Below are 27,738 nucleotides of genomic sequence, written 5' to 3' on the forward strand. Positions count from 1 at the left end.
ATGGACACGTGATTTTTTTTTCGTAACCAAGGCGCCCAAGTTCCCTCGGGCCTTGCGATGCATTAGCACCGGGTGCCTCCCCGTTGTGCTTCCCCAGATGGCCGCACCGCACCGTTGCCGGGGATCAGCCTTTTTGTGCGGACACCGGGCCGACACCAGCCCGCCGCGGCACCGGGCACGGGGGAAGCGGCACGGCCGGGACCTCCCCGCCCGCCCGGGGCGGCCGCGCAGGCGCCCGGCGAGCTGAGGGGAGGCGGACCGGGCCGGGCCCTGAGGGGAGGCGGACCGGGCCGGGCCGGCGGCGGGCTCCGGGTCCTGGCGGTGCGGTGGCCGCGACCCCACCATGCCCGTGCGGTTCAGGGTGAGCCGAACGGGAGCGGGGCTCGGCGGGCCGGGCACGGCCCCGGGCCCAGGGGCGGCAGGAGCGGGGCTGCGGCCGGTCCTGGGGTAGTGGGAAAGGGAAGGCCCCTGCGCTACGGCACCGGGCAGTAAAGACAGAACGAGCTCTGTCGTGCGGGTGACGGCGAGTCCAGGCTGTGTTTGTTCATGAAGTTATTCACTTGAAGACATAAGACACATGTTTTTGGTTTTTAAAAATTTTATATTAAGGCTTCCGCGTTTTCTCAGCAGTACTTTTTGTTCTCCGACGGGGGTGGGTTTAGGAAGATGCAGAGCAACCTGCCAGCTTAGCTCATCCTGCAGCAGCGTGTTGGTGTTTTCCCCCTTTGGGAGATTTGTTACCGGCAGGAGCAGTGAAGCAGGATTTGCACCGGTGGCTTGACAAGACTCCTCTCTGTTTGCTGTAGGGACTGAGTGAATACAAGAGAAACTTCAAATGGAGAAGCCCAGGGTTTTGTAGCCCGTCCCAGCAGGAGAAATCCTTGTGGGCAGGACTTCGGTCGGAGCAGTTTGGTAAGTGCCCCTGGAAGCTGCCCCCTTGGTTGCAGCCTAGGTCCGGGAAGTTTCGCTGTGATGAGTGCGTGGCCACTGTGAACTGTCGCTGTTCACAGTTTGTGCACTTCGTAATTAAATTAAAAGTATAGTCTGGGTCATCATTTACCATGTCATATGTCTTTTTGAACTCCATATTCTTTATGGCTGCATTGAAACTTTCTTTTTCAATTAGTGATATTTATATAAACCTTGGGAAAAAAAAAGTAGTTTCTGACATGCAGCGTAAGATAAGACATGAAACACAGGTGCAGTGCTAACCCATATAGGGTGTGTTGAGCGTGGGATTGGGTTATCTGTGATGTATGGAAATAGTAAATAGAATTCCATTTTTAAGAAGAGATGAAGTTGTTATGAACTTAATAGGTACAGCTAACTAAAAGAGAAGGTCAGACACTACAGTGAAAACCTTGTCATACTGCAGGGTAGGATTTAAGGATTGTAGGTATTATCATGACCGGGAAATGCAGGGATAGAAAGCAGGAGGAAAAGGAAATAGTGGTTGGATTGAAAGGCCTGTAGGGAACTGAGGAAGAGTAGTAAGCTGAAGAGTGATGACAACTGCAGTGCTTTGAAAAAGAGTAGTAAAAAATAATAATTATTGTAGTGACGCAAAGCAGGGTTAAAAACTATTTGTGCAGTTCACTGCAACTGCACTATGCAGTTTGTGTAATTGGAGTACAATGCATTCATTCCTACAATAATATGTGTTCTAAATTATGGCCTTGTAATTAAGAACTGACTACTGGCAATAGGTTTTTTTTTAGTCAAGGTGCTAGACATTTAAGTAAGTAATTTAATCTTGCTAAAGGTTATTAGATATATTACTGCTTTCTTCCATTACTGCAAAATACATCTTTCTTTAACCTTGCTTTCCCTAGCACATGGGTCTGTGTATGGGTACCTCATATTGAGGACTGTGTCACAAATTCTGAAACATTTAAATGTCTAAGCATGTTAACTTCTTTTTAAAATGGTAACCTATACTTATTTTCCAGTCAAACTGAACTGCAAATTTTACAGGCCTTGCAATAAGCTCAGGACTGAGCAATAGAGCAGTTTCTCCTCTTTCTCACGTTGTAATGGTGGTTTTGTGCAGTTTGCTGTAGTTTTTCTACATACATCTTAATTTTCACTCCCACCTCTTTTCTCGCCATTTAAGCAGCCACATCTTTAAATGTCACACTTGGTACCTCATAGGATTAGCAGATTGTTACTGGTAATTTACTTATGGTTCTTCCTGTTGAATGACATAATTGTCAGATTTAGGAATCACTTGGAACATTACACGAAAAAGTTGACAGCTGCAGGTGCTTGGGGTGCCTTTCTGCTACTTTTCTAATGTTTTACCACTGGAATGATTTTCCTGTTCTGTATATGTAGTCAGACATACGGACATTCTATATACCTTTTACCATAGGTTGTTCTCTCTTTCTGCATTGCTTCATCATGGGATAGGAGTGTTTCTCTTGTGGAAGATATTTCTTTCAGCCAGTTAGGAGCTTTCACTAATTCTTCCATCACAGTTGAGCACTTTGAAGTGAATTCGTATTTCCCTCGTATGATTTTCCTCTTCAGATGTGTTCGGTTGTTCAATACGCTTCTTAAAATGGTGTGATAGTTTTATTTTCACTTGTCTGTGTAAAGGCCAGCAATTTTTAAAGTAACTTGATACCTTAGCTTTGTTACAAAGTATTTTTCTATTTTTGGAAATGTTTTTGTGTTCATACTGTAAAAGTTGTCAGTTATCTGAGATGGTCTTAAATTGCAAGTGGATAGAGATCTGTGACAGAGAGAAGTGATTGCTTCAACACCTGTTGAGCAAGGTGTGTTGTGCATGTGTAATGAGAAGTGCTTGTAGCGTATGTTTTCCCCACAGGTTGCTTACTCTGTACCTGTGTTAACCACATTATTTTCACTATATGTATTAGTTTTCTTGTTTTACAGCTCCCAGAATCAATTTGCACAGGATTGTCCTGTGGACATTTTTGCTTTATAGGGTTTAATCCAACATGGTTTTGGAGCACCATCTTCCTGTCTGTTTAGTGGAAGGGAAAGTGACTTGCAGATAGTAAAGAACACAGAATTTCACAGCCATGCCAATAATTCATAGTCTGTCCCTGCTCCAAGCTTTCTAGTAATCAGTGATATGATAAACTTCCAGTTTATTCTTGTTATAGAGTGATATTATGTCTTCAGTGAATGTTTCTGTTAAATCTAATATGGCTTTTTCTCAGGAATCACGAGAGAACCAAAATTCATTTCCAAGAGAAGGGTACCTTACCATAATCCACAGATTTCGAAGTCCCTTGAATGGACAGCAGATTGTGATTTGAATGACGCGTTGGAAACGGAAGCTACAGAGTTGCACACTGACCACAACAACAATAATGTGAATCAGGAAAAGCTTGAAACACCAGAAGGACTCAGAATCCCCCCAAAAGTTCAGTCACATGTGGTAGATTCTGGTGGTGAAATAGCTCTTGCCCTTGCAGAGAACAACATGAAGAAATCACCCTCAGAAGCTCCACCAAATCAAAATGAAGCATTTTCATCTCCAAAAAAGGAATCAGAAAAAATGGGTAATGGGGTAAGGGAATAGGATTTTTTTAATTGACCAGTCTAAAAATTACTAACAGTAATTTCACACACATGCTCAGACTCTCATGTCAAACTCTTTCCTTGTTTTTGTCTGTTGATACTCTTGTAGTTTCTTTGTTGGGAGACCAGTATGTTTGAGATGAGATTTTGGTGCTACTTAATAGAATTTGCTCTTCATTTGCATCTTCAGAATGTGTCACCACTGCTGATTTCAATTAAACAAGGATTTAGCCAATATATATATAGATTTTTGGGGCAATTTGCTATAATGAGAAGATGTACTTTACATCCATTTTATTCTTGAAATCAAAACCCAAACCATTGTTTTGGAAGTGTGTGTTGAAAGATGTTGAAGTTGCAAAATACTGTAGGAAAGGAAACAATCATTGTTTGTTTGTTTTTTTATTTCATTGTCAGTTTCACAGAGCACTTCAGCAAAAAGCAGACATAAATATCCCCAGGAATTCTGAATATCAAAGCCAGTTTGTCTGGAAGAGTCCTCATGAAAAGTCACCCATACTTGCAGCTGAACAGGTAACATTATAGAATCCAAAAAGCAAATGAATACTTTCTTATATGTATCAGCAAAGTTTTTCTTTCAAAAAGATTTCCTTTTTATGCTCTTTAGGTGGGGGAACTACAAACTTTAATGTTGTTACATTTATTTTTCTCTGTCACTGTACAGAAGTGTATCAAAATTGGATTTGTTTTCATGTGATTCTTTATTGTGGTCAGGCCCAAGTATTTGTTCTCCTTAGGCCTTGTATTTCGTTCTTTCTAACAAGGTCCTGTTCTTCTGTTCGCATTAATTTATCTGTGTTGCCCCAGTTTCTTATTCTCAGTCTCCCCCTCTGTGCACATACACTTCTAAGCCCTAAGGTGTGTCTCTCTAATGTTTTATTCTTTCATGAGAACAGCTTATATTTCAAAGTAGAGTTTTCTGATTTTAAGATACTCTTGTGATGTTTTAATATATCTCATGAGCTTTTGGTCTTTGTAGGGTTGAAAATGCTGCTTTTTTTTGTGAGATCATAAAGAGTAACTGATTGTGAGACTGCTTTGTATTTTTGATTAACTCTTACTGGGACCAGGATCTAGGAGACTCAGTCTTTTGGTCATTCTACAGTGTAAAACTGGCACTCCTGCATTTGTCTTCTCTTTCTTCACTAGAAGCATATACATTAGTGGGGTTACTAGAGATGGTGTGCTCTTTTCATCCTCTGGTGGTGGATTTGGTCAGTAACATCTTTCAGAGGCAATCAGTGTTGAAAATTAAGGTAGTCACTATCCTATCTTTTTCTGTTGGAGTACCAAGCAGGTGGATTTACTGCAGAATATGTTTCCCAGCAGCCCCTTATCCAATGGAAACTCACTGAAATACATGCCAGTAATATAGAGAAGGACCTGAAAGGGTCTTTTGAGCAAGAGGCAGTTTTCACAAAGTCGCCTTGTGGGAAAAGTCAAGGAGAATTCCATTTGATTGTGCGCAATCAGTTTGATAATTTCCTTATGAATGTTTTTGAGCCTTGTGCTTTTTTTCAGAAGAAAACCTTTTTTTCACAGTTTACGCAGAAGAGGAAAGAGTGAGAGTAAGTCTATAGGCACTGTACATCCATGGATAAGTAGAACTTATGAAAAATTTAATGATAAAAATTACACATATTAACAAATTATTATTCTTCACTGAATATGATATGACTGTGAATATGATCTTCACATATATGATATGACTGACAATATACCTCAATACTGACAGTCCCTTTCCCTTGAAGAGATTCTGTGAAAATATCAAAGTTGTCCAAGTTAGGTTGTAAGTCTGACGTAAATTCTCACAGCAAATCTATGGAAAATGAAATTTTGAACTTCGTGAGGAGATAATACATGACCACATATTAGGTGTATTCTCTACCTTGATTTATAATACTATAATACTACGTTGATTATAATACTAATTACTTGAAAATGAGTGGATTTTAATTTGTCCAAGCTCTAAGCATCCAGCTCTAAAACTCAGGGCAGTTTTCTGTTGCTTATGGACAGGACATGTACTGAGGACACACATGGAAGTTTTATGACATGCCTTTAAAAAAACTGTGATCCTTCATACAGCTCTGAAGGTGAACAAATAAATAAAACCTCTGATAGTAAACTTCAGTAAGAACAATGTTTGATCACAGGCTTAACTCTGTCTGACTTGGTCACTTTTAAATGTATTTAAATTTCTCTTGAATTTCTCCTACAAGTTCATTAGTCTACACATGCTGTATTTGTACAGGTGACTGTCCCTCTGCTCTTACATGAGTGTATTTATGTGAGTAAGTTAACAGATTCTGAAAATTTAGCCTTAAGGTGAACAAATCACACTGTTTTTCTTTGTTTTGTTTTCTTCCTCCCACGCAGCTGATCTGCAACACAAAGAAATCCATACCTCCGGTTAAACCTCCTGCCGTTACTTCTGAAACTGCATATGAGAGAAATTCCAAAGGGTCTCCTGTTAAGAGTCCACAAGAGAGAGGTGGTTCAGAAGAGAAACAATTTCTGGTGTGTTAACAAGTAAATATTTCCCAGAAAGAAAAGCTTTAGTAGTACCTCTGCAGATTTGATCTATTCTGTATGGGGGTAGATTTAGGTTGAATTTATTTTGTGTTGCTAGTGACACCGGACTCAGTAGTGGTTTTGCCATGAAAGACTGAAAATAATTCTATGGAGCTCTGCTTTTGGAGGATTCTGTAGTGGGTCCTCTGTACAGCATTTTTTTCAGCTTAAAGTTTTAAGTTTCTGAGTTTTGCGGTGATTTTTTTTGTTGTCGTTCCCAATTGACACTTTGTTTCTAGTAATTAGGATAGTTTCTGCAATATAAATCTCTGATTTATTCTCTGATTGGTACCAGTGTTGGGTCTTAGTGTGCAGTAGGGCTAGATGGGAGGTCTGGAACTCTTTGAAAGTCATAAATCAGAGATAGTGAATTTTCTTCCCACAGTGGCAAGCAGTATCTTGGTATTCTTTCCATGTCACCTGACTTTGCTTCCACTGGGCATACATCTTCCTTTTTTGCCTTTCTGAGTCAGCTCCCTTAGGACCTGCTCCAAAAATCTATCATTCTGGTTTTTTAGGAATCTTCTGGCCTGGCTTGTACCAGCTGTGTGATGCTCCCAGTTAATCTGAGTCTCCTCACTATCCATCTCTTGCTGATAGAACAGAAAGGGCGTTGTGAAACAAGGTGTTCCTTAGCGCCACTGCTGAGCGAAAGGTGTACTTAACATGCAGTGCCTTGGCTTAACCCATTGGTACTTCTGGGGGGGATTGTTAGCTTGGAGGTTTTATCATTTAAAACTCAGACTGTCAGACCTGCCCAGTTCTTTAAATCCCATCTGGGGATGAGAAATTTTATGTTCCCTTTTGCCTCTTTAAGTAGATATGAAGAAAGCTTGAAAGGCCTGAGGCTTTCAGGAAGCATTTATCTGGACCTCGTCTCATATGAATATCTCGAAAAAGTTTGGGGGGATTTTGGTGGACTATTTTTTTTTTGTTGTTTAAATTGAATTTGAGCAGTATCTGTGAAGAGCTCTGTCAGAATCAGAAGTCATACATTGGATTTCAGAAAGAATGAAATAATCACGAAAGAGAATATTTAGTGTAAAACCCAAACAAATCAATCTAAACATTTATAAAACAAAATAAATATTTTAAAATTTGCCTTTTACACTCAGGTTAGAATGTGTAGATAATATTTTATTTCTGTGTTTCATGTTGAATTAATTCTGTAAAGTGGTCAAAATGAATCATCTAGCTGTTGAATGTTGCACTCAATCTTAACTTTGGCATTTTGCTAGGTTTTTTTGGTGTTAATAAAAGAATATGGTATTCTTGTTTGTATTAAATATTCAAAACAGCTAACACTAAAATTAAATATTTGCAAGTGCTTGATGTCAAAAGAAGTATGAGGGTTTTCAGATTGTTAGCTAATATGGTATTTTTAAAATTATCTTTGCCTTAGAGTAAGAGGGAAGAACCGTTTCAAAAACCAGCAGAAGATGCAGCAAAACAAGGGAAATCAGAACAGAAACATCCTAAACAAAATAATAAGCAACATATCAGTCCAAAGCCCCTCACTTTACATACAAGTCGTGGGTATGTATAAAATAGGAAAACCTAGACTAGTGAGTAGGTGTACAGCAGCCCGGTATTTAGAACGATGGACTATGGACCTTTAACCACACCCTGCTGCGGTTGCAGGGGCAAATGCCCCTTGGAGCACTGAGATTGAGCTGCTTGTGGGTACATCTAAACCTGATGTTGATTTCCATCCTCTTCTCTGGGAAGTGGAAGTGGGAGCTTTGTGACTACTCCAGTTGAATCTTGTGATGCAGTAATAGCAGTATTAATGAATACAACATGGATGAAGTAAAATCAGTGCAGTGCTGCTGCTTAACTGCAACAGGTGCTTTGGAAGTTGTAGTCACCTTTCAAACTTCTTTACCTACTGTGCCCACTCCACACCTTAAAATGGTGGTGGTTGTACTTGATGCCTGCTTATTCTGGTCTGTAAGGCCTTGTGTGCCTGAGTGACAAAAGTAAACACATGAGGTAAAGAAAAGAAATCTGTCCTGTCTAGAGTAATCTGGCAAGCATGGAAATGAAGTGAAATTGTATGTTATGGAGTGCTATCAAAGTACCTTCTTCTTTCTGCCACATGCCTACATTGCAAGAATTGAACTCTTATTTCCAATTCATACACATCTGAGATATGTCAAGAGCAATAAAAGCCAAGAAGTAGGCTTTAAAATGCATAGATAATCCATCTCTACTGTGTTTGTGCTTAACGCATGCCCCAGCAATTGCTTTCATTCTTTGTGGCAGTGTTAAGGCATTAGATTGAAGATGGGAGAAGAGACTTACCTGTCTGAATGCTGTTGGATATTTGGAGTTGATTACAAAATGGTCACCCAAAATTCTATGAAGTAAAATTGGTTTATGGAAAAGAAAATGGATATAGTATAGCTAAAACCTTTAGCTATTTGGTTTTCTTACTCTTTGCAGCAGATTGTAGTCAATTTTGTAGTGAGTAATATGCAAAATTCTTGATCATTTGCTGGGGCTCTTTTCATCTAAGGGCAAATTTCTGCCTCTTATGCCTTCAGTGTAGTAGCACAAGACAAAACTCTTAAAAAATCACTGGGCAAATAGCTGTCAAAATGTGCAAGTTCTCAATATGCAGACAGGATTGATACTTGTATGCAAGCTGTGTTACAATCCATGGCTTGCTTTTGCAGCAGAATGACTGGGATCAAGGCACAGCGGTGTTGTGTTTTTTGTGCTAATCCATTGGTTTTGCAACCAAAAGTGAAGGATTTCTGTCAATTTTTAAGAAAGGGACATATTGAGAGAAATTTTGATTATAAAGGGTTTTTTGACCTTCATATTTTTCTTTTCACAATGTTCATTTTATTCTCTGACTTCAGGCTTTTATGACCTATTTCTGAAGAAGGATTGAAAAATAGGGCTTTTCCACCCTGTGCTGAATATATTAAAATTAAGTTGGTAATGTTCTGAAGCATGATTAAATCCAAAAATATCTTTAGATTTAAGCTGATACATCCACAGTTTGGTGCTTAAGGACTCGAAATACTGCGTACTGCCTGCTATAGGTTCCACAATCTTAATTTTTCTGTGTTTGTATGTGTGTGGCAGAAGGGAAAAATGAACCCATCTTTTCTAGTACTGAGGCCTTCTGAAGATCAAAGTCTCTAGGGCATAGATGAATTATACTGACCAGTGTTCTGGCAGTCAGATGTTTCTAGCCCCAGCAGCTCACCCCACCCATATGCAGAGCGCCTTTAAAGTGGAGTTCATAGAAGGAAATGTCTCAGACACATTAATGCCAAACCAGGCATTTTTACTTAATTGTACCTTCATCAGTGACTTAAATCAAGGTCTCACACTTTGCGTTGAAGTAATTGAGGCTGACTTGTGTATTATGCTCTGCTTATTGGTTGTCAGGGCAAAAGCTTCTGGTGGAAGTGTTGCTAGGAAAAAACAACAGGAGTAACTACTTGAAGGACCACCAACTGTGAATGAGTATTTTTCACAGCTTTCCTAGTTGTCTTGGTTTGAGTTGCTGTTTGTGCATGTGTTTTTTGTGTCTCACTGGCATTTAGGTGCAAGTAGATATATGCTGGTTGAGTAACTTTAAAAGTGCTCTTAAAGAGTATTCTGGATATCAAACTTTTTTTTTCTCTCCTCATTCTTGACTTCTTAGGAAGATGAACACTGAATATAGCTCAAAATTTTTGTCTCCAGCCCAATATTTCTACAAAGATGGAGTCTGGTCTCGTATTAAGAGTAAAGCTCACGATGAGGTGAGTATGCTTAGAAATTCTGAATCCTGAGTGTGCTTTGTGTTTTGACTTTTAGGTGCAAAAACTTTGAATTGTGGTATTTATAAGATACAACTTTGAGATTGTAATACTAATGACTCAAATTCCCAAAGGTGGGTATACAAAGACAATTAGATTCTAACAAGTTGGTATAATACAGAGAGAAAAAAAATGAGATGATGAGACTAAAAAAAAAATATTAATGTGACCTTCAAAGTGGGGGAGAAGTTTTGTTTCCTGTACAATCAGGATCATTCAGAACAGAATCTCTTGTGATAGTTAATGTTATTCTTGATGATCAGCCCAATTGTAACAAGCAGAAGTGTTCAAAATACAGAGCTGAATGATAGGAGATTCCAAGGGAATAACAGTGAAAAGGACAGCATATGTATCAGCCTAGGTTGGCTTGATAGTCAGGCTCAGTTTGTTAGCTTACCATGCATGAATCCATTAAAAGCAGTCAGGTGAATTCTGTCATATGCAATGTAAAACTGAAAATTTTTCTTGCAAATTTCAGTCAGTGTATTTTCTTGTAGTTTATTCAGAAACTGCAATCCATATTGTACTGTATATGAAGTCATTTGACAGAACTGTGAAAATGCTGAGTGGCTTCAACACCCCACAGCATTTTTTAGCATTATTAAGTGTGATTCCTGAATTAATCAAAGAAATCTAAACCATTAATAGTGCGCAAAGAAACTGCTAGAGCTAGCTCTGCAACTCTTGATTCCAGTGAATTGACATAGTCTTCTCCTAGCTGATTGAGGGAACCTTTGAGACACTGTGCTGCTGCCTTTGTGGTAAATACTTGGAAATGTGAGTTTCCTCATCAGTTTGGTCCATGGTGATGTGGGAGGTAGAACGGGAGGAAATGGTTCTAGGGTGCTGGGCTTTGAGAATGTAGGTTCCCTTTGAAAATAAGGTTCTCTGAGAATTGCAGTAGTCTGGTAGCTTTCAGTTCTGTGTTTTTGTGCTAGCTTTAATCTAGCAAGTAATTTTCTTTTAAGCAAAAAGAAATAATTATAGAATACATACAAAATATGCAAGAGAAGTAGATCTCAATGTTTAAAGTATATTAAAGTATGAGGTGATTCATAATTAGAGTTTGTGTACACATGCATGAGATAATCCATTCAGTGTAAACAGCCTCAAGAGGATGTTAGAGGACTGAAAAGGTTGCAAAATATTGTGAACTATTGCATGCAGCCTAAGTGGTATACTGAGTGTTTCTGTAGAATATTATGTCATTTTTCTGGCATATAATACTTCAATTTATTGATGTTGCATCATGAAGCATTTAAACCAGTAAGGAGCAGTGCTCAGCTTCAAGAGCAATTGACTAAAGGGTGGGCTTTGGGATAGAATGTGTTTGTGTCACAGTCAGCTGGGAGGAGTCACTGCAGTATAGTTTAGGGAAAGAATGAGGAGATTGCAAGTGGAAGATGAGTGTTCAACTTTACATGTGGCATTTCATTAGAGTATGTGAAAAATCAAGGTTTTCCCACACTGTCAAGATACATTTTGAGTGCATCAGACTTTTCCACAGAGATTTTCTTGCTGAAGAGGGACTTGCAGGAAACTAGAAAGAAGTTACTTGGCACATGGGTGACTTTCTGTTCGAAACAGTCTTTCAGAATTTCTGAGTCCAAACAGGCAAATGCTATGATGGAATCCTGGTATCACCCTAGCCGTAGTGATTACTTATAGGCTGCTTCTCCGCAGTTTATTATTAAGGGTGCTTTTCAGCAGTCGAACAAAAAAAAAGTCTTTTCCAATTATGCTTTTGAAAAATTAATGTGGGCAATTCATAATCACAGTAGGACTCTCTAGGGCCTGTGTCCTGCTGAGTTAATGCTGCCTGCTGCTTCGCTGGAGGAGATGGTTGTCCTTTGTATTTCTTCACAATTCACTGGAGACTTAGTATTCTTCCTCCCCCTGCAGTACCCTGTTGGTCTGGATTTACATTCCTTCTGTTCTGGCTATCATAATTAATTTTTTATTCTTCTAGTTAAAGTGAGTAATCCAGTAAATCACTTGCACATCAAACTTAAAATTTTTCTTTGAAAATGACAAGCATATATTTTTAATGGGCTATTCTTTGGAAGTTTAATGGGTCAAATTGTGGGATGTTAGCTGGATATCCATCTGCTGCATCCAGTTACTCTTAGCGGGATTAGCTGAGTTTAGCCCACTAACTCTGTTCCTTGCAGGAGGAATGATGTGAAATCTATCATGAGGGAAGAATAAAAAAGAAGAGCATTGAAAATGTGGTAGAGGAAATGTCAGTATTACTTTCCTGCTCTTTGACAAAATACTTATTTCCTGCTGGCCATTTTTTAGTAAGTCAGAATTCACATGATATCACAAAGTTCTTTTTAATAATTTAAGCATAAACTTCTTGGTTTTGCTTTTTCTCCCTGCACTTTAATTGTGTTTGGGTGAAGGACACAAGATAACAAGTGTTTAAGTGGTCTTAACTGTAAAAATGATGGTGTATAATGTTTGAAGAGGGGAGGTTACCACTTTTATTGTTTTGGAGTAAAACTGACACCTGAGCAGTTTTGTATCTCATTCTTGCAGTTACTGATAGCCTAGAAGGAATAATTTTGATACTATGTCTTGAATACAGTAACACCCAGACTTCTTGTATTAATCTTTTCACTAATATTTTTGTAGCTAGAGACAGTTGCAGTGTTTGTAGCATACAAACTCAGTCTTACACATACAAATAGATCTGGTGATTTGAATTTATCATAAATTAGTGGGGAATGCATTTTTGAGTGTTGATGTTTAGAAATCAAAATTAATTTCCTTAAGCTTGGCAAAAAACTGGTGGAGTGCCAGTGTTGACTGTACTTTTTTGAGAGCTTTTTATTTTATCTCAGGGAGGCAGCATAGAGCTATATTGACAGGTTTTTAGTATTTAATTTCTTACTTAGACTGAAGTAGTGTTACAAAGGTGATAATATCACTCTTGAGTGTTGAGAGGAAAAACAAGAAATTTAAAAGTAACTCTGTATTCTTCTCTTTAGGCATCTCAAAACACCCTAAATTCCATGTGGTATATGGAGGTTGGTTGCATCTTTCAGTGTTTGGAGCACTGTGTCTGAGCGCTGATTGAAAAAGTAGAATCTAGCACTAAACTTATTCAATAGTTACTGCAGAAATTTTTGTGCTCATGGAATGAATAATTGGCAATTTTGCTTTGGCTTCATGGCTCAAACGTGCTTACTGAATATATGCTTACTGAATATTTGTGCTTTCCTCTTCTTACATTTACTGTGGCATGCAATGTTTGTGCTGTGGCTGGCCCTGTATTATGAGTAACTTGCCTTTCTCTTCTAGCTGCCAGTAGCTAATGCAAATATTTATAGTAGCCTAATAGTGAAGTTTAAACAGCTGTGAAACTTATGAAACCTTTATGTGTAGGTGAGAGAGCTTCGAGAAAGAGCAAAGGCTTACAGGCAACGAGTGGAGGGAACACATTTCTCCCGATACCATTTCAATCAGATCCTGTCTGATAATAACAGTCTTTGGGATGTGTCCTCAACTTCCAGTTCAGAAGAAGGAATCAGCAACAACATCAGAGCACTAGATCTTGCTGGGTAAGGTCCTCATTCCTGCCTGTTAATCTGCAGCTTTGAAACTAAGCAAAATGCTGAATATAGGCTTGTATGGAAATAGTTGTTTTCTGAGAACTTCTCATAATCTAATTTGCTGTTTAAATTGAAAATACAACCCTAATTTACACTGCATTTTTGGAATTTGTAGTATAGAAAGAGTCTTTGTAGAATCTAGTTTGAAAATGGGATGTGCTTAAGCATCAGACGAAGCTGTAGTGGCAATTAACCATTAATCACGTCAACTGTACTACTTCTTAATGTCTGAGCTGTACTTCTTACAAAGCACTGAACTGGATGAATGTATTCTGTATAGACACATGTATATTTTGCAAATCAGTGATACAAAATTCTGTGTTCTTTCTTACCCAGTGTTTCTGAGAAAGAGGCTGCATCAAGCCCTGAAGTGCTACAGCAGGCTGACTCCAGAGAGCAGCCACATCAGGAAGGCACAAGGAAAGACATGTCAGATGCTTTGACCATTCCAGTCAAAAGACGTTTAGTTTGGAATGAACAAGAAGGTACTGAAGAAAGGGGAAATCAACAATCAACAGAAAAGAAAGAGGAAGAAAAACCAGATGAACAGGCTGCAGTCATGGTCCAGCAATTAGAAGAAAACAATAAGGATGCTAAAGAGGATAAGAAAACTGAAGGGTAAAACTGAACATTTTTTTGGTGTGTATGTATATATGTACATGTGTGTGTGTGTGTATTTCCTCTTAACAGGTCAGAAATTTGTAGGTTAAATAGTTTTTGTATGTAAGAGACTGTAAATTGGTTGTGGTAGCACTTCTGTTTTGAACAGTATGATAAGGAATGAGAAGGTTTAAGACACAGCTGGTTGATGGAAATGGACCTGTCATTGAAAATGCTACATTTCTAACTTGCAAGACAGAAGTTGTAGACTCGTGAATGATTCTAATGTTTTTCTCCGAAACTATGAAATATGCAGTATGGGCCTCTTAGAACAGACTGTTCATTACACAGCAGCCAAGTTTAGTGAAAATCAAAACTCAAGATTTGTTTCAAGTTGACAGCGTAGAATTTGATAGGACAGGATAAATGCTAATAATGTACTTAGGCATCTGTTTTTCTTAAAAAAATTTCATGGACAAAGATAAAGGACTTAGGAGAAAAAAATAGCTAATACCCAGTAATCACTGGTGATTATGTTACTAAGCACAGGTGGGAAATATGTGGAGGGGTATATACAAATAGTGGGAGATCAGCTCAATATGTGCCTAGTGCTGTATTTGATATTTGAGCGATCCTGATTGTATCTGGTTTCAGAAGTCTCTGGCTTTTTACTGTGCAATTTTCCATACCTTTTTTTGTAGAACAGTATTTTAGTTTGATAGACATTTAATTCTGAATAGCTTTGACCCTTGTAACCATGTCAGCTACACATTTTATATTCCTCATTGCATTTTGTCTTTGGTGTTGCAGCACTAATGAATGGTAAGAAACTGTAATTTGCTGTCATTTTAAATTAATTTAAATTTAATTTATTAATATTTTAATTATATCCATTTGGGATAATACTGTGTGTTCAAACCAGGCAAAAAAAAATAAATTGAGATGTTAGACTCCAAAAGATATTAAATGCAGGCTTTCAAAACCATCATCTAGAAACCTTTCTAAGTTTCTGTTTAATTCTATAGATATAGATAGAAAATTGACAGTGTCAGTCAGAGACATCTATGAACTAGACTGTCATCTTGCAGTGGGGTTCTGCTTGTTCTGGCGTGTGTGCTGGACTGAGCCACACTGAGCAGATTAATGCTTACATTTCCCCCTTCTTGATGGCTAGAAATGAGGAATTCTTTGCCTAGATGTGTCTATCATGCTGATAGAATCTGGTTTCTGCACATTGTGAGGAGCACTACCTCCTTTTGAAATGCACCTGAGGCAGAAGGCTAAAGTGGTAGTGCTGATGTTTATTATATTTACATAGATAATGTATGAGATATATATTTATATAATATATAATCTATATTTTATAACCTAGGTGCTATAGCAGTTATATAAATTTGGGATATTTGGCTTCAGTTCCACCGCATTGACTGAAGAATGTCAAACCCACACTCCCACCTCGAAGGCAGCAGCCATGTTCAAAGTTGTTCTGGGTTCAAAGTTTTCCATCCCTCCTTTTGGGCCTCTGTATTGTGCAGCAATACACTCAGGGGTTTTCAGAACAGAGGGAGATAGGATTTATAGCTTGAGACTGTTCAAAATACAGAAAATTGAGGCTTAAGGGCTGGAATCCAGGGCTCCCCTTGGCAAGCAAATGCTTTAGCTACAGGCTGTTGGGGTGTTAAGGCCTTAACTGCCTCGCCTTACGCTTCATTGTAGGAATGGATTTGAAACAGGAGGCTTGAGTGCAAGACTCCTGAGTCCTTCCTTAGCTAATCCTTTAATCATTACTCATTTTTTTCAGTGAGAATGCCTTAGTATTGAACACTTCTGCAGCTGTGTCAGATTCTTCTGTATCCTCAAAGAGAGGCAGCAGGCATCCTACTCCGAAGCTGAGAGCTCTTGCAGGAACCCCAAGGACTCATCATGATCACACTACCCCAGCTGTTGGTAAAAACACTTCTAAATGCAAAGCAGTATTTCAAGAACTAAAGAAAAAAACCCACAAAATTGAATTAATTTATTAGATTTTTTTAATGTAATAAAGCATTTTTCATCTTTTCCAATACAATAGGAGGTACTGATCTAGTGTCTGCTCCTAAATTCAAGTCTTCACTTCAGAGAAAGCGAAACTTAGCAACAAACTCTGCAGAAAAAAGGTCCTTCCAGGTGAGCCAGAAAACAGACTTACCATTATGAATTTTAGGAACGTGCTTTTTAAGTAATAATGAATAATTTATTTAAGAAATCTTTTTATTTGGTTGTTATTTGCTGTTACTTGCTTAAAATTGTCAGTATCTGTGACTAAAAAAAGCACGTCTGAATAAATAGTTTTTTTGGGGCATCAAACAAAGGAGTTGAGGCTACTGAGTGAGATTAGATATGCTTCACTTTGGTTTTTTTGGCTAAATGCACGGGATGCATTTACAGAAAAATAAAAAGGTTGTCAGTAGGATTTCCCCTTAATATTATTTTAGCCTCCGACATAGGGAACAACTCCAGATTGCTTGAGTTAGAAGAAATTCAAGATGGATAGGTTGGGTGCTTATGTAAAAGATAGGTTAATGTGCCATAATAGTTTCACTTTTCCTTTTCTTGACTTTTGTGCTGCTTTTACTTTGCAGCTTGCATAGTTACTAAAAGAAAAATAGAAACATTTAGGAATTGTTATCCTCAAAATTTTGATGGTTTTTTCTCAGGTTGTGCTTGCACTGTATTCTACAAAGAAAGCTACTATTTAACTGCATACATCCTCTGTAGTAAGTTCTGTAATAGAAGCAGACACAATTGCATGAGGAGCTGGTTATGTTGTAAAATCTAAAAAAAATCATAGTTTTATAAAATACGCTCTTGGTTTGGCCTGATTAGATTACTTTCAGTCCATATTCAACAATTTTATTAGGAACAGATTTTCTTTACAATCATAATCTTGGAATACGTTTTCTTTGAGTACTTGCATGAGAAGTATAATAGTGTAAAGTCAACATTTGCTGCATGTCTGAGGATCTATACTTGGAGGCTGTATATGAGATGTTGTGGTTTTGTGCTTTTTCTCATCCTTCCTTTTTTTTCTTTCTATTATATTGTAGCCTGATGTGAAAATGGAAGCCACTTCACTATTGAACTCTGCACCTGCTGGGCTGGGATCTGTGGATCCTCTGCCGCTCAGACAGGATCAGTGGCCTCCTAACAGGGTTGCTGATGAGCAAGTTCCTCTTGCTTCAGCCCACCAAGAGCACTCAAAGTCAGCAAAAAGCTGCTCTGTGCCTTGCTGGAGTCCCTCTCATCGTATTCAAGGGACTCTTAAGGATCCAGAATTCCAGCATAATGGTGGGTTTTGTTTTTTAAGTCTGTGTTAGAGTGATGCGGGCTGTGAATGACTACTGTGCAGTGCTCAGGCCAAGAGGTGCTGAGCTTGCTGCCTTACAGTATCTACAAAGAATGTGCTGTTTATAAACAAAAGCTTTTTAACTAAATGGTTGGTTAGTCTTGCTTAGGAAATGTGCACAACACCTGCCTTCGTTTCAGATTCCACTAATATCACTGTATTACAGTGATCAGTTTGTTGTTTGATTTTGCTTTATTAATTTCAATAAATACACATGAGAATAATTTGGTTTAGTGTGAACAGCTGTAGATTTTAATATTTAAACTGCAACTGGATGGAGTGACACTTTTCCAGCTGCAATTACTAACTGCAGTGTGGAAGTGGGACCTTTATGATGCAGTATTATTTTGAAAGAGTTGTGGATTTCTGAGAGGTAAGCTCCTTAAAATTATTTCTGAGGATAAGGAAACTAAAAAGCTATCTCTAGAAGCTTTATTGGATATTGAGAAAAACCTTTTCTTGGATGAGGAGGGATTTGTACTGAAGCATTTCAAAAGTTTTTAACAATGTTTAAGGGTACTGGGGATGTAAAGAAAGACTTCTTGTCCCCTTAGTCTCCATTCCAGAAAGTTTTCATAGCCGCTTAAGGTCCCACAATTCTTGGTCCTTTGATTACAGAGGCTAGCAAAAAGTAGTATTTCCATTCTAGGGCAGAACAAGCAGTTGTCAGGTTAAGTGGGAAGGTGAAATTCAGAGAATTTCCTCAGAAAGATTAGAATTGGTGCTAGTTTATAGTTCTGCACCTTGAGTGCAGTTCATTAAGTGACTTGTACCATGTACCAAAGAACAATGTCTGGAGAAGAATACGGTGGGGCAAGGTTATTTTACCTCATCTTAGGGTAAAGGAGGCTAGTACAATTTATAAGACTCTTGTTTTGAAAATAATGTTACAAGATTTTTAAATGTTATAAAACAATATATAATCTTTAGTCTGTTTTGAAATGATTCAAAACTGTGCCTTTTGACTTTTTGTCATAGGGAATCTTGGCAATCCAAAAGTGAGAACTTTCCATTTGCCCCTTCGGGAGAGAAATCGTAATGATGAAGGTATTTCTTGTCCCAAAGTACTATTATATATCATGTATGTAACCTAAATAAATTTTAACTTTTGCATGAATGTGATATGTTTCTGAATGCAGTAAGTAATACTGGTTTATGTGTTTGCCTGAGTAATTACAGCATATTTTCATCAAAATAATTTGAACATGTTCAACCTAGCAATCTGAAGTATGAATATGAAGGTATAGGGTAATATGAATAAACCATTAAATGTGGCTGAAAATTAATAGACCATTGTGGCTCTTGATATGGTTACTGTAGCTTGCTTAGTTCCATACCTAAAATAGTTTCCTGCCCACACATTTTTAAGCCTTTGTGTTGATAGCAACTAAAGGAAACTGCAACGCAGCCCAAATTGCAGCTGGAGTAACTTTGGTTGCAACTTTAAAGGTACCACAAACTTTAAGATAAAGGTTTTGCATGTGAGACTTTAGCCTCAGGTGTGCAACATAAAATGATCCCTCTGACTTTAATTTTCCCACCTGTCCTCTGCTCAGTGTGTTAGGGTGCTTATGGCATGCTGCTATTCTGATTGCTGTTTTGGCCTTGTTTTTTTAATGTTTATTTTAAAGTTAATCTATCAGAGCAGCCATTGCACAGCTGCATCTCGGCCTTTTTGTGGGCAGACACAAATAAACTCTTTCAGTAGCATGAGTCAGCCAAAGGCACTGTATCTGCCATACACTTTTTCTTAGTGTGGTGTCTGAGGTCTGGTGTGGTGCTGTGTGGGTTGCAATCATCTGTGTTTGGTTCAGCTCAGGGTATGGGCAGAGCAGGTTTATATCTGATTGCAGTTTATTTATAGTTATACCCCAGGACAACCAAAAGCTTGTTTCTGTACCCCTTGGGGCTTCTTAGCTCCTTGGGTTTTAACCAAGGTTCAGGCTGATTCTCTGTTTTATTCATTACAGTTGGCTGAAAAATATATAGGTGGTGCAGATGGCTCAGCCAAGCTTCTGTGCAACTGCATAAAACATACAAAAATCCTGTAGTACTCTGCAGCTTGCTGCACACAGATTGCTGCACACAGATTAAATGCTGTAGCTGCTGTTTCTGTTTTATTTTTCCCTGTGAGCTGAATGGTAATGTATGAACTTGCAAAAACAGGTGAAATGTGCCAGCTCACAGATATTTTGCATGCCCATATTTGTTCAGGTACAAACCTGGGAGTTATTCCAATGACATGTCAGTTTGCAGAAGTGCAGTTCACAGTTTTCTCATACATGGGAATATAGTTGTTACACATAGTGTGTGATCCTTTTACAGGCTATTAGGATCACTGTATTTTAAGAATTTAGAAACTCTGCTGAAAAGTTAATTCAAGCACTGACAGAATACTGGTGCTGTTTGGATTGAGTTGAGGAATTTTTTCTTGTTCTCTTTCTTTTGGTTGGTGAGGGGTCTGGAAGCTAGTGATACACTTCTTTCTAAACTATTGCAGGAGAATGGGTGTAATTATCGTCCTTTTTCATAGAGAGCATCTTGACCTGTAGCAACATTCTAATAATCCTGTCAAAGAACTATAATATGCTTTATTAGGCAATCTACATCAATCATCATAATCTTAGGAGTTTCACTGTGTGTGAAATGGACCCTGTATTCAAAAGGAAGACCCTTCAAAAGTATATTTCTAAAGCCTGCTTCTTCTTATCTTTGTGGTAAACTTCTGTTTTCTTCAGAAGACACGTTCCTTTAGTAGCTTTTGGCACACTAGCTGGATTTGGCACAGAAAGGCCTTTTTTGGCAACATGGGTTCTGATATTTTGGTCATATTATAATAAGGTTGTCTGCTTTGCTTGAAGCAGTGGGTTACTTCCAAGAATATGTCATTACCAAAGTCTAGTCTATATAAATTTCAGCGGCAGAGGAACAATTCCTGAGGTCTTCTGACACAGGAGAGTAAAGACCAAGATGACTTTGAGAATTGGGCAATTCCCAGGTAAACACAGGGGTCTCATTTTGGAGTTTCTCAAGAGATGGGCACGTAACTCTCGTAAACTTACCCAACATACTAGAGGCTTCCTTGTGAAGTTCTTCTTTAGCATGTCAGTTGCCAAGTAATCGAATTGAAGTGTATTATGGTGCATCCATTGTGAAAGAGGGCATAAAAAATATTAAAAAAATGTCAACTGTGTTTGAATATGTATGTTTAATCTTCCTATTTACTTTTTCCCTTCTGGCTTTCTCCACAGATGACAGGTTGTCTCAGATTTCTGCTCGCTCGGCAGCGTCGAGTTCTCTTGCATCTCAGATACTGGAACGAGCTCAGAAGAGGAAGGATTTCTGGGGCAAGGCATAGCCTCTCCTTCCTGTTGTATAGAAACTACTCTTTAAATTGCTGTATTTTGTATAGCTTGTAATGTACATTTTAAAAAATTGTGATTGTAGGTTTCACACAGCATCCTTTCACTTACCATTGATATGGCCCAAGTTTTAGGACTTGCCATTCCAATTGAAAATTAAATATTTAAACTTATGATGTTGAAAATTAATGTTCTTTATATCTGAGAGTTAGGTCTTAATTTACTATGTTACAACAGCCTTGTGAGGCTTTAGTTTTTTTACAGTGGCACCTTTTGACACTGAGATAATTATTTTTTTATGGAACCTGTGTGTGACTTTTCAAGGTATTCTGCTGCAGTCCTGCAGTATGACCTGGAACAGTATTCAGGGGCAACACTGTTGTTCACCAAATACCTCAGTTGCTTTATTTTATCAATTTATTTTAAGGGCAGCTGTGGTATATGTGTTTATATTACTGTATGAATTGTCAAGATAACACAGCACTGTAACACAGTTACTTTTACTACTTACTGCTTTTAACCTTTTACCAAAAAATTCTAATTTCTTTATGACACTAACATAGAGTGTCATTAACTCTAGAACAAACAGGAGTTTAAGAAAAGCGAAGCCTTATGGTTTGTTCATTGTCCACTGGTTTTTGGCCAGGATGACTGTCAGAGGTCAGAGTGTACAGTACTGCACTTTGTCAGCTATACTGATATGAATGCTTGTCTTGTAGACTAAGACCCATGTTTAGTGTTAATTTCAGCTTCTCTAGAAAAAGCCAATTCAGCCACCTTAGCCAGTGGTGTTCCCCAGCTCCACTTCAAACTCAGGTATTTAGGATTAGTGATCTCTTTAAGGAAACTCAGAAAAATGTTTTTTCCTTGATTTTGATCTTTTAATTAGCTCTTATTTTAGTTTCCTGTTTTGGTGGGACAGATAGCATTATGACTGTCACAGTGAAAAGTGTTTGTGATTTATCAGACAGCTCATTTTATCTTTCCAAGTGATGCAGACAAGATTAAGTAGAGGAAATAGGTGGCTAGCAAGCAGTTCAGTTCTTTGTGTGTGGTTTCAGGTTTTAATACTACTTAATTTGAAAATTTTATACAAGAACAATTTGAAATTTGTACACACTTGATTCCATTTTGATTTTATATGTAATTATGTATGCATATTACTGAAAATAAAAACGGTTGTTTGCTTTGCTTGTATTTGAGTTATGCTGGATAATTTGTCAGAGCCTATTACATTGGCACTAATCTGTTTAGTTCTCCATTTCACCTGTTTGGCTGGAATATCTGTGGACTTAAGAAAGACATTACCTCAGAGCTGATCTTCAGAAAGAGTAATTTATTGAAGCTAGATGTTTTGACACTAGAAATCATAACTGACTACAGATATTTTAAATGGTGGGTCAAAGCAGATGGGTGCTACACAGGCTGGAAAGGCTGCAATGTCCAAAGGGTCAGTCCCCAACCAATGATTTAAAGGTGGATTAGTGCTGATCAGTGTGTGTTGCATTAAGGTGAAAGGAAATGAAATTGCCAGCCACCAGCTTTCTCCTTCACTCAAAAATTATGGGAGCCCAGGTAGTAATACATTCTCCTTATCTGACTTTTGGTGTCATTGCTCTCTGGCAGATAACAGGGAAGGAAAAAGGATTTCCAAATCCATACTACTCAATGAGCAAATCTGTAGTACTTGAAGATGGGTTAGGAAGCACAGCTTCTTTGAGCAATTTAGAGTGTGCTTACTTGCATGATGCCATATTGATTAATTCCATCTTCCTGTTCTGCAAGGCTGAGCTGACACCTAATGTTCTGGTATCACAGCAGTTCTTAACCATCTGGTAAAATTTGCCAGCAGAGTCCCATCTCCATTTGATGCAAATGGAAGTTTTTCTGTGACCTTGCTGACCAATTTTTACTGTAGCCTGAAGAAAAATGGTTTCATTACCTAGATGCACACAATTGTGTTATAAAGAAAACAAGTCAAACAGTAATTTTAATTGTAAGTGGCCTAAAATTAATGTCCTGATTCTAGCAGTTATTTAGACCTTTGCAGACTGGAGCCTGGGGAAGAGAGAATAGCATGGTTGAGCTGTAGCCAACTTTTAGGTGTGCAGTCATTTCTTTGGTTTTCTGTGCACTGGAGCTCAGTGGGAATGTGTTAATCACAATGGCAGTGATCATACCAAAAGCAAAACCTGAAGAGCAGTCAGTGGATGGTAGGTAACAAGAGAACTCCAGTTTCATGGAAATCCGTTTCGGTTTGCTTTTTGATTAAATTTTTGATTAAATTTTTCTGTTGTGTCAAAAGAAGGACATTGGGAGTTCAATGCAGAAATGTGAATAAACTTCTGAAATATACTAGTGCTTCCTACAGTTCATCTGTGTGGGTGTGAGCTGACCTTGTGAGGTTTCCCTTTTGCAGGCTATGTCCTACAGAACTCCGTGGAGCAACTGAGGAAGCCTGAACTTGGCATGTCAAACGTGCTGTGCCTGGGAAACTGAAGGATGGTGCTTGGTGGTTCTGCGTGGTGTCTTGTTAGGGTGGAGGACTGAGAACTGCACGGGGCTGGTGTGAAGACTGACTGTCCTTTGGGAAAGCAAGTGAAGCCTGCTTTACATACAGCTTTCACAGCTTCTGTTGGATGGCTTGTTGCATTCATGGGGCTTTGTTAACAGTGTAAGAGCAAGAGCACTCATCTGCAATTTGGGAGAGTTGGGTGGTACAGCCGGGGCAGCAGATCCTGCTTAGTGTAGGTGGTTCTTCTGCGGAGGGGGCAAAGGACAGCTCAAGCTTCTGATGCCCCACTTTCTTCAGAAGTTATGATAATGTTTTCTAGTAAAGCATGTCAGCTTTGTAAATGTGACTGACTTACGTTTATGCCAGGAAACATTATGCCAGGGTAACTAAACCCATGAAGGTTTCAAGTGGACCTCAGAGTTTTTCCTTTTCCTGTGTTTAAATCTGATATATACATATACTGTCTGTGACTGTGTGTGTGCATATATTGGTGTGTGTGCTGGAACAGTTAATTTTTTCCATAGTGGCTAGTATAGGGCTCTGTTTTGAAATGGTGCTGAAGATAATGTTGATAATACAGAGGTATTTTCTTCATTGCTGGGCAGAGGGTCAAGACCTTTTTTGCTCTTCACCCTACTCCATTAACATTTAAGCTGGGGGTGCACAAGAAATTGGCAGAGGACAAAGCCAGGATAGCTGATACGAACTGACCCAGGGCATATCCCACACCATGTGGTGTCATGCTCAGCATATAAAGATGGGGAAGAGGAAGGAAGGGGGAGACTTTCTGAGGGATGGTGTTTTTCTTCCCAAGTAACCATTATGCATGATGGAGGCCTGGGGCTGAACACCTGCCTGCCCATGGGAACTGGTGAATGAATTCCTCATTTTGCTTTGCTTGTCTGTGGATTTTGCTTTACCTGTTAAACTGTCTTTATCTCAAATCACAGGTTTTCTTTCTCTCCTGATTCTCTTTCGCATCCCATTCCAGTGGGAAATGAGTGAGTTTGTGAGTGGGGCTTAATTCTGGCTGCGATTAAATCACAATGGTGTGGGCACATGATACATCTATTATTTTTTTAGAATTCAAGGTGTCTTTGTGTAGTACTGTCATGTGCTGGGATGTCTCCAAAGCACCTGCTTTGGGAATTAGAATAGGAGTGCCTGGCAGGGTCCATAAAGCATATACTTTTGGATTTCTCCCTTTCTCGGCCCCTTTCTGGTTACTGGGTTGTTGTGACACATAAACTTAATCTGCAGATGCACCCTGTTCTGAAGAACTGGGTGCCCAGGTCTGCGAGGTTGCCTGTGTGCTCTGGGGAAACCTGCTGTGGCTCAGTGCTCCCCCAGCTAGAGTGGGCCTGTGAGTTCCCAGAATGGTGCTCTCATGAGGAATGCTTATTTGTGTTTCCAGTATGAGCTGCTCCAGCCTGTTTGTGTATTTTAGCTTACACGACACATGGCTAAAAACAGATAGCCCAGGAGGACAGCATCATAATTCCTATGCTGTAGCTATTTTTTCTGGCCCCATAAATCTCACATTCTCGACAATAGTTCTGCTCCAAGAGGAAACTCATTGCCTCACAGAACACTCTTGGGAGAGCAGCAATAGCATAACCCTGGTCTGGGGAAGGGCTGGGGCAGGGGCTGTTGGCTTCCTAGGGTTGGACACAAGTTAGAAAGCTGCTGTTAGTGACCTGAGAACTGTCACCTTCTCTAATGGCTTTGTTACAGTGAATAACTGAGCTGCCAGGGGCTCACTCCCAGGAGATGCTGAGCTCAGAGTCTCAGTGGAAGTATGGTATACGGCCATTGTCTAGGTACAAGTACTTCACCTCAAATAAAGTTGCTTCCCTTCTAAGCGGCTTCATATAATTACTCTGTTACATGATAAAACTGCTAGTACTTGGTCAACCAAGGTGCTGGGGCTGTTTCTTAACCTAAGTAACTATTTATTACTGGATTTTGAATTATAAGCCAGTTTGCAAAATCCTGTTCCCATTTAGAATGGTTTTCTTTGAGCTCCCCTATGTCATTAATTCCACTCCATCATGTTACTGAGTCATGGCTGTGCAACCACACCACACATTAACAGGAAGCTCAGAAGTTTCAGTTCACCCAATCTGACTGTTCAGAAGACATAGTTGGATACATGTAGGTCACTATATAAAGTGTCAGAGTCTTGTAGTATGTACGTGACTTTACACACTGAATTAATAGAGCTGCCATCTGGTGGAAGGGTTAATAGCGATGCCTTAGGTACTGTGAGGCTGTGTGCACTGACATGGTCTCAATTCTCTTTTTTCTCTCTATGTGAACTGAGTGTTGACTTCTATTGATGAGTCCTGTTAAAACTTCGGTTTATGTTCTACTGATGTTGGCAGGAGATTTTTTAAGAAGTGAAAATGCTCGACTAACATCTATTGGTTACATTGACACAGGTTTTTTGTTTTTGTATTAATTCGTTAATCCTTTTGGTGCTGCAATAGAAGTTACTAGCTCAGTGGTCCTGGTAATAACATGGTATGAACACATTAAGGACATTGGTAGCAGCAATACAGTGTTGGCTCAATGTATCTCTGGGTTGCTTTCTCTTGTATCTCCACTATATGAATGTTTCTGGAAAAAAAAATATCTAAACCAAGTTTTTTCGTTTGTTTGTTTTTTGGTGTGGCTCTGTTTGTTGTGTTTTTTTTGTTATTTTTTTGTTTTTGTTTTTTTTTTGTCCCAGAATGTAATTTAAAATTGAGGCAATTAGTTTCCTTCCTTTTGGATGTTTTATGATAGGAAATACCAGCATTATGATACAGCATCTTATAGTTAGGAGACCCAAAAATTATGTAACAAAACCAAGTAAAGGTCAGAGACAAAGATCTTTGATGAAATATCAGATATAAAAGCCAAAGTGTTACTGTCAGAGGAAATGTGATACTCTGCATTACAAAAATGTTACAGCCAGGGAAGGTAGGAAATGGTACATCCTTTGTGAAAACCCTGAGTCAGCAATGCCTGTACTGAGAACTGTCTCCAGAGTCTTTTTCAATCACCCAATATTCCCAGGCTAAGCAATTTTATTAATGCTATTCATTCTTCTTGCAAAGGAGTCAACTTCTTACACAACATTAAACCTATCCTGGAAAAAAAAAAAAAAAAAAAAAAAGAGAAAAAAACCAAGCAAAAATATAATGGTCGAGTGCAGCATGTCCTCTCCCAGTCTCTGTATTGGTAGCATTTCCTAGAAATTGAATCCCTTCTGCCATTCCTAATGATAGTTCCCAGAAGATACTTGCCTGTGTGCTAGGATGTTTCCATAAGGAATGGTTGGATTACAGAAAAACTTATTTTCAAGTTTTGTCGAGAAGGATCAATTTCCATTACTGAGATTTTCATTGCTGGGCAGAGAGCTGACTAAATAAAACTTTACTGGAGCTTGAACTGAAACAATTTTATAGTCTGCTTTAATCTTTGGAAGTTAGAAAGTCTGGACAAAAGCAGAGAAGAGCTGAGATAAAATGGACCTGACAGCTGACTGCTTCACAAATGAGCTGGAGCAGGATGAGGGGATGAGTGTGACCTGAGATTGAGTGTTCAGTTTTAGGTGTTACATGGCCTATGGCCCATTCATACAAGTGTTTAAGGGGGGAGAATCTCATTGCCAAATAAAAGATCTGAGAGCACAGTACACAGGCTCACTTTTTCACATGCCAACTCTTGACATTATTTCTAACCCAGTGCCCAGTCCTGACATTTCCAATAATGCAGTATAATCCTGGCTGATTGAAAATGTACTGAAGCCCATGAAAATTCCTGCATGCTAGTATGTTGCTGCTGATACACAGCAGCTGAACATCAAAGTACAGTAATGGTTGCTCACCTGTGACCTCATTCGAAGTCAGAAGGAAGTGTCTGTGGCTTCAGAAGCAGATGTCATGCAGAGTTCCAGTCCTCCTCAAGAAATCCTGTCTTCAAAATGGGTCAAGAAGTCATTGTCGAGAATATTTACCGCTATGGTTTCTTAATGAATTAGGGAAGTTCCATGTAATTAGATTTCAAAAGTTTATAGGTGAGTTAAGTAATAGGATAGACACTTAACTCTTCGGGCAGTACCAGGGAGAAAAAGTCACCTGTGAACAATTTCAAAATAATTTCCTTAATTAATTATACTTGAAAAAGTACAGAGAGTACTTTATAGAAGATTAAAGGTCTTTGGTAGTTTTTAATTAAAATGAAAGCAGAGGAGATATATTTTCTTGTAAGAATTTTGTATTTTAAACAGTGCTTCTGGCCTTAA

The 27,738-nt window shown here is 38.7% G+C and overlaps 1 protein-coding gene across 1 annotated transcript; it reads left to right on the forward strand.

The window, feature by feature from the left end:
• Positions 1–218: 218 nt before the first annotated feature.
• On the forward strand, positions 219–22,126 carry LOC131592217 (nuclear protein MDM1-like). The gene is made up of 15 exons (XM_058863597.1): positions 219–361; positions 807–912; positions 3,189–3,541; positions 3,970–4,086; positions 5,953–6,093; positions 7,550–7,683; positions 9,812–9,911; positions 12,962–13,000; positions 13,359–13,534; positions 13,922–14,203; positions 15,987–16,132; positions 16,257–16,351; positions 17,272–17,512; positions 18,549–18,617; positions 20,822–22,126. Exons 1-15 carry the CDS (start codon positions 344–346, stop codon positions 20,926–20,928), a joined length of 2,124 nt encoding a protein of 707 aa, XP_058719580.1. The 5' UTR covers positions 219–343; the 3' UTR covers positions 20,929–22,126.
• Positions 22,127–27,738: the final 5,612 nt, after the last annotated feature.

This window comes from Poecile atricapillus, chromosome W (genome assembly GCF_030490865.1).
Source record: "Poecile atricapillus isolate bPoeAtr1 chromosome W, bPoeAtr1.hap1, whole genome shotgun sequence".
Taxonomy (NCBI): Eukaryota; Metazoa; Chordata; class Aves; order Passeriformes; family Paridae; genus Poecile; species Poecile atricapillus.